Source organism: Branchiostoma floridae, chromosome 4 (genome assembly GCF_000003815.2).
Source record: "Branchiostoma floridae strain S238N-H82 chromosome 4, Bfl_VNyyK, whole genome shotgun sequence".
Taxonomy (NCBI): Eukaryota; Metazoa; Chordata; class Leptocardii; order Amphioxiformes; family Branchiostomatidae; genus Branchiostoma; species Branchiostoma floridae.
The window spans coordinates 7,393,659-7,413,931 of record NC_049982.1 but is presented as its reverse complement, the minus strand read 5'-3'; the positions used below and the strand labels follow the sequence as shown (position 1 = coordinate 7,413,931).

At 39.4% G+C, this 20,273-nt stretch overlaps 1 protein-coding gene across 1 annotated transcript; it reads left to right on the top strand.

The window, feature by feature from the left end:
• Positions 1 to 158: 158 nt before the first annotated feature.
• On the top strand, positions 159 to 19,696 carry LOC118413193 (GTPase HRas-like). Its single transcript, XM_035816407.1, has 7 exons — positions 159 to 312; positions 10,479 to 10,610; positions 11,243 to 11,325; positions 14,877 to 14,972; positions 15,469 to 15,628; positions 16,346 to 17,960; positions 18,099 to 19,696. Exons 2-6 carry the CDS (start codon positions 10,500 to 10,502, stop codon positions 16,460 to 16,462), a joined length of 567 nt encoding a protein of 188 aa, XP_035672300.1. The 5' UTR covers positions 159 to 312; positions 10,479 to 10,499; the 3' UTR covers positions 16,463 to 17,960; positions 18,099 to 19,696.
• Positions 19,697 to 20,273: the final 577 nt, after the last annotated feature.

The window sequence follows — 20,273 nt, the reverse complement described above, 5'->3', positions numbered from 1 at the left end:
CTCATAACTGCCGGTTTCAATATTTCTTACCTTTCATATAAATATATCATAGTAGCATACTTGATTAAACCAATTATGAATATCAATAGTAAACCTTTGTTTTCTTTAGAATATGTCAATAACATCTTTACTCTACCAAAAATGTGCATATTTGGGATGTGCATTTATCAGGCACAAAATAGTAAGCGCTATGAACGGCACAAACCCTAATTTGGCTCGAGCGAGGTTCTTTGCCAGCAGCCCGGTAAGAAGGACCGCCCAGACGCTAAGGGTGTTGTGAAGATTTCTGCACACTTCTTCAAGAAAATCCAGGTAAGTCTGCCTCTCCACCATTGCAAAGTATCATCGACAAATGTTGGACCGATGTCCGAGCTAGTTCCGAAGCTCCAGCTTGCAGGGTAAGGTGTCGGGAGCCGTCCCGAAGTTGCTTATTTGCGGGATCACGTCGTGTACAAACTGTTGGGCCGATTTCTTAGCTTGTGGACAGAAGGCATATCGCGTGTGCGCGCAAACCGCGCTTTGTTTCTCCTTCCAGCGCTTCTGTGAAAACTTCAGATATCGTTATCGGTTCCGTGGCTTCAAACGTCTAGTTCAACTATCAAGCTAGTTTGATTATGGACACAGAATGGCCTGCTTGATAGAAAGCGTGTTGCCAGGGCATAACAACGTACCACACCCATATTTTGTGACAAATATTTAGATACATTTCCACGGCCTAAGTGCCTCTCTTTGTTTATTCATAGGACTCAAGTGTCTATTTTTGCACAGTAACGTGGGTGTTAAGTCGATGGAATAACTTGTTAATGTCCAGAACAAACGTCTTGTTAACCACTAGGCGTGTCCAGCCCAGCTGTAGCTGAACTGATGTGACTGGGATCACAGAACAACAAAGGCAGCGAGTCATAAGTAGGGTTGTCCAGAACATCATAAATTAGTTTTGAAATGTTTGTATAAATAATTAACAGAAAAATTAACAACCCCGGTACGCTACAGCGCACTCACTGTTTGCTTACTGATGGCTAGACTCTGTTTACTGTGTATTAAAAAGCCACACCAAGAGGCGTCAATCAAATATTGTTGTTGAAGTGTTATTGTGCACAGAACAGCTGATAGGATGGGAGACAAGCACAATGACAGTTTTGTTGTGATTCGTGGACGACATGTACACATAAACCAATGATATTCCTCAAGCAAAATTTGATTCTTCAAGGAATCTAGAAGCCTTGACTTGAGGAATGATTGAAAATTAGATATTATTTTTTTTATCATTAGGAATTTGTTCTGTTGTTGAGACTTTGTTGCCATAGATGTACAAGGCACTCTCAAAGTATATAGAAGACACAGGGAGATTTGCCGGGGAGGACTAATAGGTCACCAACTTACTATACACGAATGTGCAAAGCACCAGAGTTCAAGCACCAAGGAGCAACAACCACATGAGAAGCACCTAGATGGAAATAGTACCTGGAGCTCACGTCTAGCGAAGAAATAGACGTTAAGCAGGGACAACAACAACAACCATAGATAGATAGATAGATAGATAGGTAGTGATTCAGAGTGAAAGAGAGAAAGTAAGAAAGCTCCAATTTTATGTGCTATCTACAGCTCATGAATATGATTTTTTTTATTGCTGGTTTACAAAAAAATAGAGCATGACTAGTTTGTAACTTGTTTAGATCATTCATTGATAACATTTATTCTTTCAAATAAAAACATATTTCTGCTATCATACCACAGCAACATTGAGATGTTTAAAAGAAAGTAAACAAAGTTCTTATTCATACATTGACAGCACAATTGGTGCTCTGTCAACAACAGGTCCTTACTCATCAGTTACTGACCCTGGCACACATAGGTACAGAAGGATAAAAGGAACCAGGAAGCTCAAAGGTAAAGTAAGATGTGGGCTCAGATAGTGACCAGGCTTTCATGTAGGTTGACCGAGGAAGCAGCTGTGAACTAGAAAGAGACCAGGTTTATATGATGGTTAGAAACAAAGGCACAAAGAAGAGTGACATATGTGGCATATGTGCTTCTATCTGGGCTCAGCATGTATAGGGCTGGTGCAAATGATTAACAGATTCATGTGGAGGTCGGCAGAGAAATGATCTTCAACACAGTGGAGCTTCCTATCCATAATTTTGTCTCTAAAATTAAGCAGGAAATAGATGCTAACTACTACTACCTATATCCTTTTCTTGTATAAATAAAATCATTTATTATTTTAATCTTGAAACTGGTATCACCCTAAGCAGTGCAATAATTTTACTGTACCATCTACAATCCACCATGTCAGTTGGCAATTTTAGGTAATTTTGCTTGTTTGGGGCACTAAATGTCTGTTGAAATTGGAGAGCCCTGAATACTTGTGTCTTTTGAGTTGTTCATCTTTCCAGCTTGGTATATGCAAGGATAGCTTGGAGGCAGATTCGTAACTCAGTGACATTTCCTTAGGGAATTGTTAGCTGAAGACTTGGCCTAATGTAGACCCTGAACACAGCCCGGTTTCTAGGCTAGTGCAATGCTTCATCCTGGCAGCTTGAGGATTTAATCAGGTCCAGTTGTGTGACATTCATGAGGTCTCTCCCCAGCATACCTTTATCAGGACCTTGTGGTACTCACTACAGAGTCAGGGAGCAACCATGTGTCCCAAGCATTGACCTAGCATTGGTTTAGCAGTTATTATTATGTATCCTACTCACCTTGACCTGTACTTAGCTTGTCAGAAAGCAAAAACGTACAATAAAGGTCTTCATTCATTATTAAGATATTATCCCTAAACTCTGTGTGGCTCAGGAGGTCAGGGGTTCCAATCTTGGTCGACCAGTGTTGGTATGGACCAGTTTAATCTTACTTAACCATGGTGATGGTTTTCTTGAGCAACCAGGTATGATGTACAATAATCTTTTTTTTTTTTTGCCCTGTGTTTAAATGTTTATAACCTAAGAAAGAGTCAACCGTCAGGGCTCCAGACTAACTTTTTGACCTAGGAGCACTGTGCTCCTAACAGCCTAAAACTTGGTTGCATCAGCAAAAATTTAGGTGCACCACTGTAAAAGGTTGGGAGCACAAGCAAAAGTCTTTGCCATAACGTTACCAAGTATTACTCATTACTCTTATTGATCAATGTGCTTATCATTATGGAATAAACCAAAGTGGTGCCTTAGCCAATAATTTATAGAATTCAAATTCAATTCTTCATTGTTCCAAACTGTCACGACTGATGTTAAATTATTTTCACCCATACTTTATGTGATATTTCGAAGATAAAGGAAGCTTCATGTATTGTCATGCTGATATTGATACCGGGGGTTGTAGGGATTCTAGCAGCCACATCTAATGTAGAAAACACCGCTTTTTGGAACACCTGTTAAAGGAAATCTCTTTTTACCAGATGTTCACTTATTATTCTACATGGTCATCATGGAGTGGTGCATTGTATAATAAACTTCATTGTCATTGTCATTGTTTGCAACTTTCCCACCATCAATCTCATATCTGAAAATGGGGACCCACTTTTCCTCTTAGTCTACTTGATTTGTTATGGCAAGAAAAGTTGAGGAAAACATTAGACTTGACAGTAATTAGATATTAGCCTCTATATTCTTAGCCTGGGTATCATCCTTTATTGAAAAGATTCAATGTCGGCTTCGGTATGTAACAGCTGGTATGTAATATGTAGCTGTTGTCAGTGATGCGTAGATAAACCAAGATGGCATCAGAAATTCAGAACTAAAAAATGACTTCACCTCCAATTCCAATCTGGGCTCTCCAATTGAACAGAATGGTGCTGTACCACCATTTTTTCCAAGTTAGCAAATATTTCCTTTGATTTTTGAATTCATCAAAATTTGTTTTGGTTAAGTTTCACCCTTTCTAGACCTATAGCATGATGTTGCTAAAATTTCTTAAAGTTGGAAGATACATGTACACACATGTAGATCATTCCAAATCCAATGCATTTTCTCTCCATCTCCTCTTACGTTTTTTTATGCTATTCAGTCAAAGCCACCATGAGAATCATCGGGCCATTACTTATAATTGGTATAATTGCCTGGAGTGTGGTCCTTTGTAGTACATGTATATAATCAGGTGGGTTGCACAACCTCTCCTTGAGTGGAGGGACGCAGTAATTAGATTGCAAATCATCAAACCGCCATGAAAATCAGCAAACCGCCTTGAAAATCACCATGCCATTAGCGGGATAATTGCCAGCCGTGTGGTCCTGGATGTAGTGCAGAATTGCTGAAGGTTTGGTTAGTAGAGGGACTGGCAGTCATATATGGCAAACAACAAGGAATTGCCATAGCAACTGGGACAGGGTTGGATCATGTTGTCATGGTGATAATTTGATGATATTGTCATCTTGATAGCTGGTTAGTTACTTACATTGACAACTTATGCCAATGCTGCTGGTATGATGTGGTATCTGAAAAAGGCTTTGAAGATGCTATACGTTGAGGCAGAATCTTTACTTTGATTTTTATTTTTTAGGAAAGAAAGTACTGCTGTTTTTTAAATACCCTAGGCAGTGCTGTGTTGTGCCTGCCTATCTATTTCATATTCATGGTGACTATTTAAATGACGATTTTTGTGATGAATATGACTTTACAATCATTGATACATTATGTCATACTAGTATTAGCAAAAATCTATACTTCTAGTCTGTTGGTAATCAATATGATGTCATGAATAAATGAGAAGAAACAGCCTGCTTGGATTAACAGAGATGTTTGCACATAGTAGGAGCATGGACAGCATTATACAGTGTCACGTAGACACACTTTTCATTCTTATAACACAAAGAAGTGACCCATTGTGAGACATACAATCTTTCTTCCATCCATAACCCAGGCTTTTAGTTTTATACAAAAACATACTATGATAGAACAATGACACTCTTGTCTACTAGTATAATGTTGATACAACATAAATGATGAAGTTGGGTTTTCTTATCTAAACCAAACACAAGTCAGGCCACGCGGAACTGATATCAGACACGGTTTCCGTGCATCAAAATTTCAAACTCAAAGGACCTTCCACATCAAAAGAAGTCAGCCATATGTGTCCTTATAGTTAATAGTTCTCACTGTTTTGCAACCTTTAACTGCCACCGTTTAATGGGTCAAAATTCATTCCTTGGAAGTTGGAATTGGTATTGGTACAGGGTTGGACAAGTCCACTGGCCATATTGTCTAGGGCAAGTGAAAGTGCTGATCAGGCAAGTGCATAGCCTACCCTACTTGCCCAATAGGTTAAGTAAAATTTTTCCAATGAGTAAGATTTTTATGTACTTACTTTTTTTAAAAGTCATGACATCAAGCTACATGTTCAACATAGACAAATAGAGGTAATATTACTAATAATAAGAATTCCATTGCTGGAAGTGAGAAATGCATATGTTGAATTTTGGGCAAGTGAAAAATTGGTTCGGCAGTAGGGCTGGGTACCGGTACAGAAAATTCAGGTCCAGGTCCGGTTCAGGTCCAAAGGATCAGGTCCAGGTCCGGACCTGAACCTGGACCTGATGCAGTATGACTCATACCAATGGTCCATTTCACTACAAATAGATCTGTTTGGTGGAGTATTAGACTTACACCGGCGTTTGAAAATCGTTCAACACTAACTGCACCTGTACGATTGGCTGTAAAACTTGGTAGAAATTACTTTAAACTCTACTCTACTTCACTCCTTTTATTTTCTTCCACCTACAAGCGCAAAAACGTGGGAATGCCTGATAAAATAAGCTGTTAATTTTCCAATCGGTCCAACATCCGGTCCACCTTATTTTTTTAGGTCCGGTTTTTCTGGACCGGTCCAATAAGAAAAACCGGTTTTGTACCGGTACGCTGTACCGATACCCAGCCCTATTCGGCAGGTAAATAATTTGTTATTTGCTTGCCCGACAGGACAAGTGGATTTTAGAAAACTTGTCCAACCCTGTGGTATATCCAGTCATACTAAGAACTCCATGGTCATTGGTACACCATTGCTGCAGCAGAGTATCCATCCATACAGGGTAGTGATGAGTTTCCTGTCATTCATGACAAATGAAGGCCTTGACACCACAGTGTATGTGCTCTTTCATGTGTGGACAGTCTAATAAGTAATATACAAATGTATATGAACATGCTGTGATTGATTAGAAAGGATTGATTTTTCTGTCAAAATAGTAGATATGTTACCATACTTTCTCCATTAATTTGAAATGTGCACTTTTTTAAAATCAAAGATTCAGAAGGTGCTGTAAGTTGTTGCAAAAGTCCTACATCTGAGTGATTTTGTAACATACTCTACTCTAGGCAATTCACAAGATTGTACTATTTGTAGACTGAAACAATGTTGGTGGGGCACAATGCATACTGAGGACTGAACATCCATATTTCAAATTTCTAAATTCAGGATATAACCATCATGTTTGTAGGTACTGTATCAGGCCAAGCTTGGCCCCAACTGTGTTTCAAAATCCCTGATACAATGTAAGTTAAGTGGGAATGGGATTTGGTTCTTGAGAAGCACTTACATTCCTAATTGCTCTGTTCACTTGAGGGCCGAGGCACAGCACAATGATAACACTAACAGTACATGTCGAGTCAGGTAGAAATCATCAGGTCAGGATTGCCAGCGTGGCATCAGTCACAAATCCATTGTGCAAGCCATGTGCAAGCAATGTGCAAGCCTGTAATTTGTTATATAAGACATCAATCATGTAAAGACATCATGCGACCTATCCTCTAACTTTGACATCCCTTGATGTGGAAAGGTTACGATGTACATCAATATGCTTGGTTAGGCAGAGGCCAGGGTATTTTCACATGTATACCCCCTAGTCATAAGACTCATAATATTGCATAATTGGAGGCTCCACAAAAATGAGGAACCACCTTATTTCAGAAGGTTGTACACTGCAACAAGTTAGATCAGTTTTAATAGTTTCTTTGCATCTCTTTCATTACACTTTTAGTTTTACATTTTTCTGAAACTGCGTGTATGGCCCCATTCATGATGGTTTTATACATTTGGTTTAAAAATCTGACAGTAAACGGTTTGCATTTTGCGCTCTTGAACACATGGTTATGTGACCTCTGACCCGCTGAGGCTGTTGTGATCCCGCACTATATGGTACAGATTATTGGTCTTTGATAGGCACTGAAGCAATGTCTTGCTGAAGCTATGTTCCTTCCTTGCAAATGCCCATAAAATCATTCAGCTCAAGATATATGCTACCCCAGTGTGACGTTTCCTCTGGATCTCCTGTCACATCCCCCCTTCGATATCAGGACTGCCAGTTCCCAGTCGACTAGGAGGCAGCCCGATAATAACAACAACTTAAAAGCGCAGCCGAAATACCCAAATGACAGATTTAAAATTCTACTTTTTCCTGTGACGCCACCAACTATGAACGCACGTGTCCGGATGTAAGCCGGATCCACGCCGCTTTTGCGTTTATAATGACAATTCGCATTCTGGATAACTTACCATTTCAGAATGATGTACCTCACAAGGAGGTTCCGAAAAATCTATTTTGTATTCAAATTGGAGCGTTCTGTTCATGATAGCAAATTTATCCGTTTCAGCCTGCCAAACGTATAGAACCATTTCATTTTTTGCATCATGAATGGGGCCTTATATTATAAATAAAGAGTCAATGAAATGATTAGGTGACCATAATAATGAGGTCTGAATTTTTCACATATTTTCATAGCATGACATTTACAAACAAACAATTTCAAGAAATAGCCAAGTACAGTAGTTGGTAATCATTGATAATTGGTTCCCAAAATAATTATTTTAACTTAATTTCCTGTGTATTATCAGGAAGTTGAGCTGTCATTAATTCTGGAATAAATCATTTTTTGACAACCTATGTGTTTCAATCCGCATACTTAAATACAAACTGCTAAAGTGCTTATCCAATTTATACACATTATAGCTCAAGCTTTGATGTTCTATTTTAAGACACCTTTTCATAAAATTTTGCATATAAAAAGAATACATGTATGTTTGCAATGCAATATTGCATCTGTTACCATGACCACCAATATTAAAAGCACCCTGGGTGTTAATTCACATATCCGTGTGTTACCAAAATAGAACCAGCGTAACACTACATATCCATAAGTGCGTTCACGAAAGGTGACACACATGGTGATATAGTGTGTTATTTTTCTGGTGTCCTAGTAACTGAGCTACTGTGATTACTGGGGCGTGTGTAATTTTAGGGAAGAGCAGAAAGATGATTAATGACAGGGAGAACACGGTGATCAAGTGAAAATCACAGAGTATATGACTTGAATGTCATCCATATTGCAGTCATATACAGCCAAACCTGTACAAATGATAGCTGTAGTATCTCTACATAAGGAGCACCTGGCCATTGTGACCACTTTATATGGTGGTCCCTTTAGATGATTTTCCCATTGACACAAGAAGCATTAAGAAATCTGTCCACCTGCCCACATAGACCAGATTTTATTTTCTTGGGCAGGTTTGACTCCACTTGGATATCTGTATTCCACCTAAGCAGTCAGTGCCTGACCCTTCTTTGGGGTCATGTCAGACACTTTCTAACCACTCCCTGCTATTACTATTAGCAGAGCTTTTGGCCCAGACAATGACAGGTAATCCTAACGCTAACTTTAAGATTCTCGTCAATTGTACTTTGTGTAATAGTTGTTGCCATACATTGTACCATGTACAAATGTCGTGCAATAAAGTTCTATATATATATTATCCCACTACAATTTATGTTATATAATAATCCTTGATAATAATATACAAAAATTACAATGTCATGTATAAAGACAAAGTAGAGTTATTAGTGCATATAAGTAGCTGCATTTCTGAAAGTGTTTTGGTGCCTTTGCAGATTATCGATAGCAGGTAGCATTATTTTGAGATTTGTCTTGTTACCTTATCATAGATGTTGATGTATAAATCTATAGAATATCAGTGTTTTCATTTTGCTCTGTATATTATGTCAGGTCTCAAATATCAAAACTTCCACACAAAAAATATTAACACCTTCAAGTTTTGCAGACTACATGTAGAAAAAATTCAGGCTTGGTATGTATAATTTTGAACAAAATTTAGGTACATTGCAGCATACAGATCTGGAGTCTTATATAATTAATCAGTGATACATGTAGCTATTACAAAGCCACATAAGATTACTAAGAAGATAGTTAGAGGTTAAGTATGGCAAGGACAGTGACGTGTGTATTCGCTTAAAACTTTCCCAAATTGTGCATGAAATTCCCAGCGGAAAAATATTTCGAGTCCTGAATTTCTTGTGTCAAATGAGCCGTTTCCATTTTTCCATATTGTGATTAGATGTCATCCTTCAGAAGACAGAAAAGCCCAGATGAAATTACATGCATGTACATGCCCTGTGCACATGTGTTACATGTACAATATACATGTGTGAGTTGTCTGGGTATTGTAATGGGTGTAATGTAGTTAACATGATTGTACCTCTGTCACCACCTGTACTGAAATAGATAAATTGGTTGCTGTGTAGATGTATTTGGACTACTACTTTACTAGTATTACTTGCTTTTAAGTTTATACATTTTCAAGAATCAGGCAATTACAGTATTCAACTTACAAAATGCATTTTGTTAGCAATTATGTAGATGTACATGTAGGTGGCATGTCCAGTGTTGATGTGATACTGCACTTTGGCTGAAATTCTGTGTTCAAACAATAAAATTAAAAGTTAAGGTTTTAAAAGTTATGCTCAATTTCCATCTTGCAGACTTGAATATCACTTTGTATCCAAAGTACCGGGACAAGTCTCACGCAGCTATTTCTGGATCCTGGCTAGTTAGTTGCAGTTTCTGCCTGAAAGGATAAATTGCCTACTGGCAAACCCTGCAATTACTTTTGTGAAATTAAACTCTTCCAGAAGAAAGGATTGCCTTGTTTCTGCTAATGGAGACGTACATACAGAATGTGAAGGGCAGTGCTCAAAATATCTCCAAGGTTGTGATTAGCATGTGACTGGTCAGGAGTAAGGGAAACCCACAACCTAACTACCTTGAGATGTCCTCTAGAGTTGAAGCTGGAGGTTCGTGTTCATTCTGCTTTGGCTGCTGGGGAATATAAATTTCACAAATCTCTTGGTGAGCAATTTGTACTGAGCGATTGGATAAGAAATGCAGTGTGGCTTGTGATATATCAGTTGATCAACTGCACCTATAATATCTAATATGCTCATGTATTTCAGAACCACTTAGATGTTTTGAGAACTTGTTAGTTGATTCTGGTACATTGTGTCTGTGTCTGTGTAGCCAGTATAACTAACCACCCTTTGGCATAACATACCAGCTTTGTAGGCATACTGTGTTACACCTAAACTTTGCACATTTTTAAGCTTTGTGATGAGAATTGTACTTGGTGGCAACAAGTTCCACTTAAACAAACTTAAGTCACAGTTAGCTTTTACTAGATTTTTAATGTTTGTCTATTTTTTTCAGAGTTAAATCATCCTGTTGGCCATGACGGAGTACAAGTTGGTGGTGGTGGGTGACGGAGGCGTGGGGAAGAGTGCCCTCACCATACAGCTCATACAGAACCATTTTGTACAGGAGTACGACCCAACTATAGAGGTTGGTTTCTTTGCTTGTTTGTTTGTAGCTATTCTCAGAGAGGTAACAAAACAGACATTGATACTGTCACATACGCTAGTTGTTATACTTAAATCTATGTTTAAAAGCGGACTGAAATAGAACTGTTAGCAGCCGGCAGGACATACAGTTGTACATTGCTACCTTTTTCCTATGTTAATTTTAGTGTATTTCCAAATCATGTTGTATGTTTATGTATGTGTCCAGGGGCACCTGAGAAGCAGGTAGTTACTTGAGAGTGTTTTCCCTGGTAAAATAAATGAATACTCATATACGTTTATGAAGGTTAGATATCCAGGTAAACGGTATTCAAATACAATTAAATCTCTACTACTGGAAAAAAACAGAGATTTACTTCCGGACGTTTCGAGTGACATCCATCGCTCTTCTTCGGCATCACTTACTCTTTTATTTGTCAACATATATGTTAAGATATTGACACTTTCTGCACAGTACACTATAATTTGTTACTGCAATCCGTGCAATACTAACTTCCATAAATTAACTCACTTTTTTTCCGGCTTAGTCATATTTATAACTGCATTGTACCCACTCGCAATGTACAATACCAGTAACAGGACAATCCTGATGAATACCCATTGTTCTGTCTCCAGGACTCGTACAGAAAGCAGGTGGTGATCGATGGGGAGACGTGTTTGTTGGACATCTTAGACACAGCAGGGCAAGAGGAGTACAGGTAAGACATTTGTTTGTTTGTTTGAACTTTTGTTAATTCATGAGAAGCTCCAATCGGCCTGCAGGCCGCTTTTCATTGAGGTCAGGTGGGAGGTAAGGGTCAGATAAAATATAAAAGAGATGCAGATTACGTGGAGTCGTAATAAATCTATCAACAGATATCACTATGTCACTACATACACATGGTACAAAACATTAGTAAAGCGAATGCTCAGTGTTCATACATTGCAGTCTGTGTCTGTTCGTTTTGGTCATTTCTTTTACTTCAAGAGTCTCTTAAAGCAGGTCAAATTTGGGGCCATGTCTGGCGGTAGATTGTTCCAGCCATTCGGTCCACGGTAGGCAATCGATCTTCTGAAGGCCTCTTGTTTTAGGTTTTGGGATTTGCCAAGAAAGTTCTTTCGATTTGATACTGATGGAAATAAGGGAAATAAGAGAACATTGAGAGTACAGTCAGGCATTTTCCAACTTTAATAACGAGCTAATGACATTTGGTGCTGCAAAGATGTGAAAAGAGTCTCAGAAAAGAGAGAGACAAGAAGTACAACCAGAGATAGTTTGTCTCCAAAGGACTGTATGTTGATAAAAGTGAACAGATGGGTAGGCGTGGCAGTAAAGAGGTATACCAAATTAGGAAAAAACTAGAGAATACAACAAAAAAAACTGTTACAGTAGCTTTACATTATTCCAGGATCTTCTTCTCAAGTTTGCAATTTTTTTATACATTCATCCAAGACAGCTACCAATCATGCTACCAAAAATAGAATGTACATACAAATGTAGTGCCAAGTATAATGTGCTGTTGAGCTCTAGATGGAAGGTGACATTATGTCAGCCTTATTTCCATGTAAGTACCTCATATAAAACTGATGTGGCCTCTGGGTTTCAATATGCAGTGATGCATGCACATGTCACAGGTAACAGGAATTATTCTGGGTTGGAAGTTCTATTCTTGGCACTCCGCACTAGACTGTCGTCCATGGAAATGAATACTTCTGGCTGACAAAAAGCTTTTAATGGATGGGTTACAGACGGCCATTTTTCATAACCAGGAGTGGTTTTGACAGGTTTCATTAAGCATGCAGTCCATGCTATATACTGATGTTCAACTTGACAAAGGTCAAGAAAAATGCACTACCTGTGCAGATGGGTATGACTGATCGTGATGCTTTTTTTTCCCGCACACAACTCCTTGAGCAGTGATTGCTCCTAGAAGATTCTCTATGTTCAAAAATACCGTTAGATTTCAAGAGGAAAATTTTGCTCTTGGACTGAATAGTAATTATTTTATTCACATTGCTCAGACAGAAAGCACATCTGCTTGTATATAATGCTGACATATAACAGAGGTTGACATGGAAATGAACAAAATAAACAAAATGGAGGAAACTAATTGAATAGTGATTATATTTGTATATAAAACTGCCTGCAATATAAAAACATCATACATCCCACAAAGCTTACAAGAAGTGGCAAAATCTTCCCCATTTGTCATTCTGCACTCCACACATGTCAGGTTGACCCTCACAGGTCCCTAACACTGACAGGCTGGACAGAGGTCCCTTCAGTGTGATGTGTGCAGAATACTGTTTGTGGTATTTTGCGGTAGCGGGGAAAATAGACTTTTCACGATGGTTTCAATTTCGTGGTAGCACCACGCACTGTGGTCTCTTAATGCCATGGAAAAATTTCGCGGTGGTTTTAAATTTGCGGTGAAGAGGTCGTCGCGAAAATCGCGAACATTAGACCACCGCGAAAGTTTCTGCATTTACAGTACATACAGCTAGCCTTTACAGCACTACTGCAGGGGCCGAACCTCACAGGTCCCTAGCACTAACACAGTAACAGGCTGGACTGAGGTTCTTTCAGTGTGATGTGTGCTGAATACATAGCCAGCCTTTACAGCAGTACTGCAGGGGCCGAGCCTCACAGTCGCAGGTCCCTAGCACTGACACTGACAGGCTGGACTGAGGTTCTTTCAGTGTGATGTGTGCTGAATACATAGCCAGCCTTTACAGCAGTACTGCAGGGGCCGAGCCTCACAGTCGCAGGTCCCTAGCACTGACACTGACAGGCTGGACTGAGTTCCCTTCAGTGTGATGTGTGCTGAAGTGAATACATAGCTATAGCCAGCCTTTACAGTGCTCAGTACTGCAGGGGCTGAGCCTCACAGGTCCATAGCACTGACACTGACAGGCTGGACTGAGGTCCCTTCACTTCAGTGTCATGTGTGCTGAATACATGGCCAGCCTTTACACCTGTACTGCAGGGGCCGGGCCTCACAGGTCCCTAACAGTGACAGGCTGGACCAAGGTTCCGTCAGTATGGTGTGTGCTGAATACATGGCCAGCTTTTACAGCAGTAATATAGGGGCCGGGCCTCACAGGTCCCTAGCACTGACACTGACAGGCTGGACTGAGGTTCCTTCAGTGTGATGCGTGCTGAATACATAGCCAGCCTTTACAGCAGTACTGCAGGGGCCGAGCCTCACAGGTCCCTAGCACTGACACTGACAGGCTGGACTGAGGTTCCTTCAGTATGATGTGTGCTGAATACATAGCCAGCCTTTACAGCAGTACTGCAGGGGCCGAGCCTCACAGGTCCCTTGCAGTGACACTGACAGGCTGGACTGAGGTTCCTTCAGTAATAACAGTTAATCTCCAAGCAGATCCTACGGTAGCATAAGATAGTATCAAAAGCCGGCAGAGGAGTGAAGCCGGCTTAGGAGTGTGTTTCGCTACAAGGCAAATGGACACCTCTTGGCAGACTACACTCCTTGGCCAGTTTGGTACTATCTAATGCCATTGTAGGATCTGCTTGGAGATTAATAACAGTATGGTGTGTGCTGAATACGTGGCCAGCCTTTACAGCAGTACTGCAGGGGCCGGGCCCATCAAGTCTGATGGATATGTCCCATAAGGGCCGCTCGGCGCAGTCGTGTGTGACGCCGGTAAAAGTGCGCCTGTGGCAACACGGCACTTTGGAGATTATGGCAATGGATGGAGGTGTAGGCTCTGCCCTTTGCTTATGGCTCTGATAGAGACAGTTTAGATAAGGTCAGGTGATGCGTGATGAAAAGCAGTGCCGTTATGGGTTTCAAGTCTTGTTGCTGAGCTTACATTTCTTCTTGTAGCACTTACACAAACACATATGTCTGTATGGAAAATATATCGAATAATCTTGATATGAATACTTACAATACTCATCAAGGTTGTTGAAGATTTGCTGGTTCAATTCAAAAGGAGAAATGCCATGAGTTGTTGATCTCCATCTTTATTAGCCATGGCACTGTACATAGGGTTCCCAATTTGTACTGGACAAGGGAAGATGGCATGGATCTTGACTTAGAGATAGATCCAACGATCTTACTGTATGATATGGCAGGTTCAAGCACATAATTATTCACATGTCATCCTAAGAGTGAAAAGAGCATATTAAACATGTATTACCACTGATGCTCTTTCTGTGCAGTAGATTTATTTTTCTCACACTCAGATATTCATGACATACATTTTGAGAATGTGATTGTGACATTGCAATATTGTATTTCAGTGCCATGAGAGACCAGTACATGAGAACAGGAGAAGGATTTCTGTGCGTCTTTGCTATCAACAACGACAAATCCTTTGAGGACATTGCCATGTATAGGTGAGATATGGAGATTTGCTATTTCTTATCAACCATTTTTGAAGACCTTGGCACACAGTATCTGGATTGTCAACAGTGCCCCCTATTGACAGTTTGTATAACTGCAGGGACCACAGCCTATATATTGTGTACTTTTACATTTTGTATCACCATGGACGATAGCCATAGCTCTGGTACTTTGGCATCAAAATAAGTAATTTCCTTGTGAACAAGGATATATTAAGTTGTTGTAGGGAGTGAATATAGTTTTATTCTCAGCCCTTTATTCTCACTGATCTCAGGTCCATCATGTTGACCTCTAGGTTCATTTTTCTCCAGAATGTCTGAAAACCAGGGAAATGTTGTAGGGAGTGAATGTAGTTTGGCGCAAGTTATATTTTTAGCCCTTTGTTTTGATCTTCGCCTTCTTGCTTTATTTTGCCTTTATTTGCCTAAGAACAAGAGTGTTTGTATAATGTCTGTGTAGTTAAATCAGTGCCTTTTATCATCTTCACAGGGAACAGATCAAGAGAGTAAAGGACTCAGACGAGGTTCCTATTGTCCTGGTGGGGAACAAGTGTGACCTGCCCGCACGCACAGTGGAAAATAAACAGGCATGGACCCTGGCCAAGAGCTACGGAGTCCCCTACGTAGAGACATCTGCAAAGACAAGAATGGTAAGGCAGCTGGGACAACTGTACTGTAGTCAACATCTGCAGGCAACTTGTTACCTTTGATAAGTCACAAGTAGAGTTGTCTCCAAGGCCTGTCCGTTGGACCTGGAACAGAAATTTGCTGGTTGGGACAAAAATATATTTCACCCTATTCATCTGGAAACATCTGAACTTTGTGTCATGAAACTGATGGATATAGATATGGATTTATATGGATTTTTGTAAGCTTAACATGGCAGATTTGACGGAGAAAACTAACCACATGGGCTCCCAAACAATAAATGAGATGGAAAAAAGCCTTTGTAGCAAGTTTCATAACTGAAGGGGCTGAAGTTATCTGTTCATGAAATTGAAGTGATATAGGCCAAAGATTTCAACTTGTTTTCTTGTTGCCATCATTGATATTCCTAGTAAAGGGTATTTACCTTTTTGCTACCTTATTTTGTTCTTGATAGCCACCATCTCTATTAGTATTTCTGGTGAAAAATTTTCTGTTTGGTAGATTTCTCTTTAATTTTGTTGAGGTTAAGTAATGTGCAAATGTAGTGTTCTCAGTAGCTCCTATCTGCCATTTGTGCCACCTATCATATTATTTTGTTTTCTCTCTTATCTTGGTTTATGAATAATTGGTTATGAATGATAGTTCTTTATGTAAATAGGCTGTGACTTTTTTTTTTTTACTTGATTTTGCCAATTAAATCGTTGGTAACTGTTTTCCAGGGAGTGGACGACGCGTTCTACACACTGGTGCGAGAAATCAGGGCTTACAAGGAGAGACAAGGCAAAGCTGGCAAGAAGAAGAAGAAGAATTTCAAGAGCCGATGCACCATCTTGTAACTGTTCCCTGCCTGTCACCATTCCACATTGTTTTACAGCACCACTGAGGCTGTTCTGGAAATTTCAAAGAAAAAAGTATGAGGCAAGATCACAGTTTCAAAGAATTAACTCAGCTGGCAGTACATGTATTTAAATTCCTTTATATTGCTGTCACCCACCCAGTACTTTTGATTTGTGTCTTGCCATCCTTCTATTTTCTGTATCCAGGACAGCCAGGAAATTTCTACACAAAGTATTGATTGATTTACATGTATCATAGTGATAAGAATCACGGCCATTCCATTGCAAAGTCTAGCCGGCCTGAGCAGAAAGCTAGCAGTCTAACCTGCTTTCCTCATGAGTATGACCATGTCTCCCTGTTCATATATTTGTAAACCCCCCACACTTCCAACATGTCAGTAGACACAGGAGAATCCCAGTCTGTGGAAAAAGTTATTTTTGATTCAACTACCTTTGATTAAGACTCTACTACATGTACATGTCATGGTGTGCCAGGGATTCTTTTTTGAAAGGGTAACAAATTTTTTTCTGTGTGTTTTAATTATGTATTTCAGTGACATTTAATGTTGATTTACAGATACAGGACAGCTGATGTCCTCAAAAGACCACATGTATAGTGGCATACAGTTGTATGTATGTGTGTTGTTGGTGTTTTTTTCGGAACTTTTTTCCACATGCGGTTATTGTATATATCGAAATCACACAAGACTTCACGGCAAGTTCACAAAGATAATTCTGTTATTCTCACTCTCACAGTCCTCTTCACTCTTGACCTTAACATGTCAACTAGAAGCAGGAACATTGAATTTCGTAAATCTCTGCACTTCCATCATGGTTGCAAGAAACTGCTATAGGCTTAGTGTTTTTTGAAGAGGAACACCTTCATTTTGAAAACTAAGATTATGATAAGGTAGCTTATAATTATCATTCATTGTCATGTCCTGGCCTTGGTGATCCCATCTTCTCTACAGCTTCCGCAAAATCATTCAATTGTACAATGAACCCTACATTATGGAAGAAATGGTACAGTACAATGAATGATCCATTTTATGTCAAGTGAGCAGGCTTTATATTTATGCCAGATAGCAATCACTGAAGCAACTAGATATGATTTTGGAAACTGTCAGACGTTGCTTGAGTCATTGCTGTTTTGCATATCTTATTACCTGAATGTCTAACCTTTGTCCTTGTAAGATTTATATTTATGTTATCATGCAATTAATGTATGTGATAGGGTGAAGTTTTGAGAAGTATCGCTTTTAAACCTTTGGAAATGTCCTTTAAAAGCTTGACAGTGACATGCTTACTGTGTACCCACTGTACACACACATCTTTGAGCTTCATGTACACGTATTTGTAGACAGACAGGGTAAGGAGGAATGGGTAATGCTGTATGAAATGGTTATCTCTGAACCCTTGCGGTAGCCTTCACAGCAGGCTCTCTGGGACTTATTTTTGCTCATAATACACTTTTGCTGGCCCTTTCTTTTTGTACTGGGTCACCTCTAATCTCCAACCAGATCCATGGTGCGTAATGTATAGTATCAAACTTCCCGTTTGACTCCCTTAGCCGGCTATACTCCTTGGCCAGCTTTGATACTATCTTATGGCACCGTAGGATCTGCCTGGAGATTAGGTCACTTCTACTGCTGGTCCGTAGTAAATCCCCAGAGAGCCTGCTATGGAGACTACTCCTGTGGGTTGTTTCTGTAACAGTTGTTCCTGAGTGACACTGCCTGGTGATTGACATGTTGTCACCCTGCTGGAGTGATGGTACTGGCGCATCCTGTAAACTTGTGTGTATAAATTTCATTCAAGTGCTGCCGTGACAAGTCTGCATTGTCCAAACCATTGTCTGGACATGAACTCACTACATCCAGACTAGTAGCAATAATGAGGTGTGCTTGTGTGGGAAAGAAACACTGTGTAAGTAGTAGTGGTTGCTAGTGTACCACATCTGAGCAAGCTCGAAACTTGTACATAATATGTAGTGGGGTCAACATACATGTAGTAGTATTATCACAGTGATTCATGCTGGAAAGTGCAAAATGTGATGTTTTAGATTTCCAATCATGGCAGTCACATGATACAGGCTTGTGCTTTCCTAAGCTTTAAGAATGGATTAACCAATTTTGCACAATCATGGAAATGAACTATGAAATAGCACTAAGTATGTTAGGAAGAGAAAGGTTAGCATTTTTATAGTTCTTGGAACAACAAAGGGTTTTAACTTTGAAGCTATGATGAGAAAAACACCAATGAAATGGGTGAAATTTTAGCTTTTAACTGGCACAGTCAAATGTATGTGCATGTATGAAAGATGTAGTTTGGGGTTAGTCTTTTCTTACATGTGTAACGCCATGTAACATGAGCTGTACCTGTACCATACCAACATGACATAAGTTATTGTGCTTAGCTATATGGCTCTACAACCAACAATGTGTGTGTACTCTTCTGAGAGCAAATCTACTTGTAATCTACGTGTAATGTTACATACATGTACATGTATATGTCATGGAAGGTGTCAGTTTCCGTATTACCTAGTCTGTTGTAGGACATGCGAGCCCAGTCAGTAGCAAAGATATGTTCAAGCATTAAGAAATTGTCCTTAAATGCTTTTTTCAACAACTAAATGTTGTGACAGCCAGCGTAATCCAAACCCTTTGTCCCCATCTACAATGTACTTGCTGTAGGAACTTTCTCTCTAATGTGTGCCATTTGAAATGTGTAGTACAACGTTTGCTGTATATAGCCTGCATTATCAACACTACTGTAGAAGTGATGTGTATCATGTACATCATACCTGTGTCATGTACATGTCTTCAATGCTCTACACATAGGTGTTTCTTCTTGTATGTAAAATAAATGAAGATCACATGATAAGAAAATGTAAGTTGTAACTAGACTTGGTGATGATGACATTGAGATGTGTAAAAAATCTACATTAAGCTGAAATTTGCTTTATGTTATGTTGACAGTGCTGAATGGCACTATTGCACAACTTAAACATCTGAAGTACCCCTTTTTCTATTGTTTTGGGGACTTTCGTATCTTTAATACTTCTCTTGTATTTTATTAAGATCATTTCTCTAATGAGGGGTTTTGACATCATATGTAAGGAATATGATTTATTCCTTCATCATTTGATGTCGACATTAATTAACGAATCTGTGTGTGATGTAAAATATAGAGTCTAGATGTCTGGTTGTAAATCTGTGATAAAGTAAACAATGGCAAAAAGTGGTATAAGAAGTGTGTTTTCTGGACTGAGTTTTGTTTGGAATTTGATCTGAGAGTGTGTGTATTTCTCTATCTCTCTTTGCCTCTCTTCATGTCTGTTTCCATGTGTATGTGTTTGTGTCTTTGTGAGTGTGAATTTGTCCTTGTGATTTGAGTAACTGCTCTTTTTATTTTCCTGAACTTTTTAATTGTAGAAAATGTAGCATCGCAGGCATAATATGGCATTCATATGTGCATATATCACATCAAGTAAAGTATCGGAGCTAGGGGCGCACTTTTATCCAGATGATGGCTTGAATGGTGCCCATGTCATAAGTAACCAGTAGATGGCTATACGGACAATGACGGAAGTCTTTGGACTTCTTTCGTAGCTATCGTCGCAAAATGAAGATTCTGCATGGATTCAGGCAACATCAGCTTAACTGAAATTTTGAAGCATTTGTACTATTTGCACAGTTTCCAGGCACTGACTATCACTTTCCAACTTATGGATGCAACATTTCCAGCACTTGATTTTTTTACTTTTTTTTCGATTTGATGGCAACGTTCAGCCATCAGTCTACTTATATCT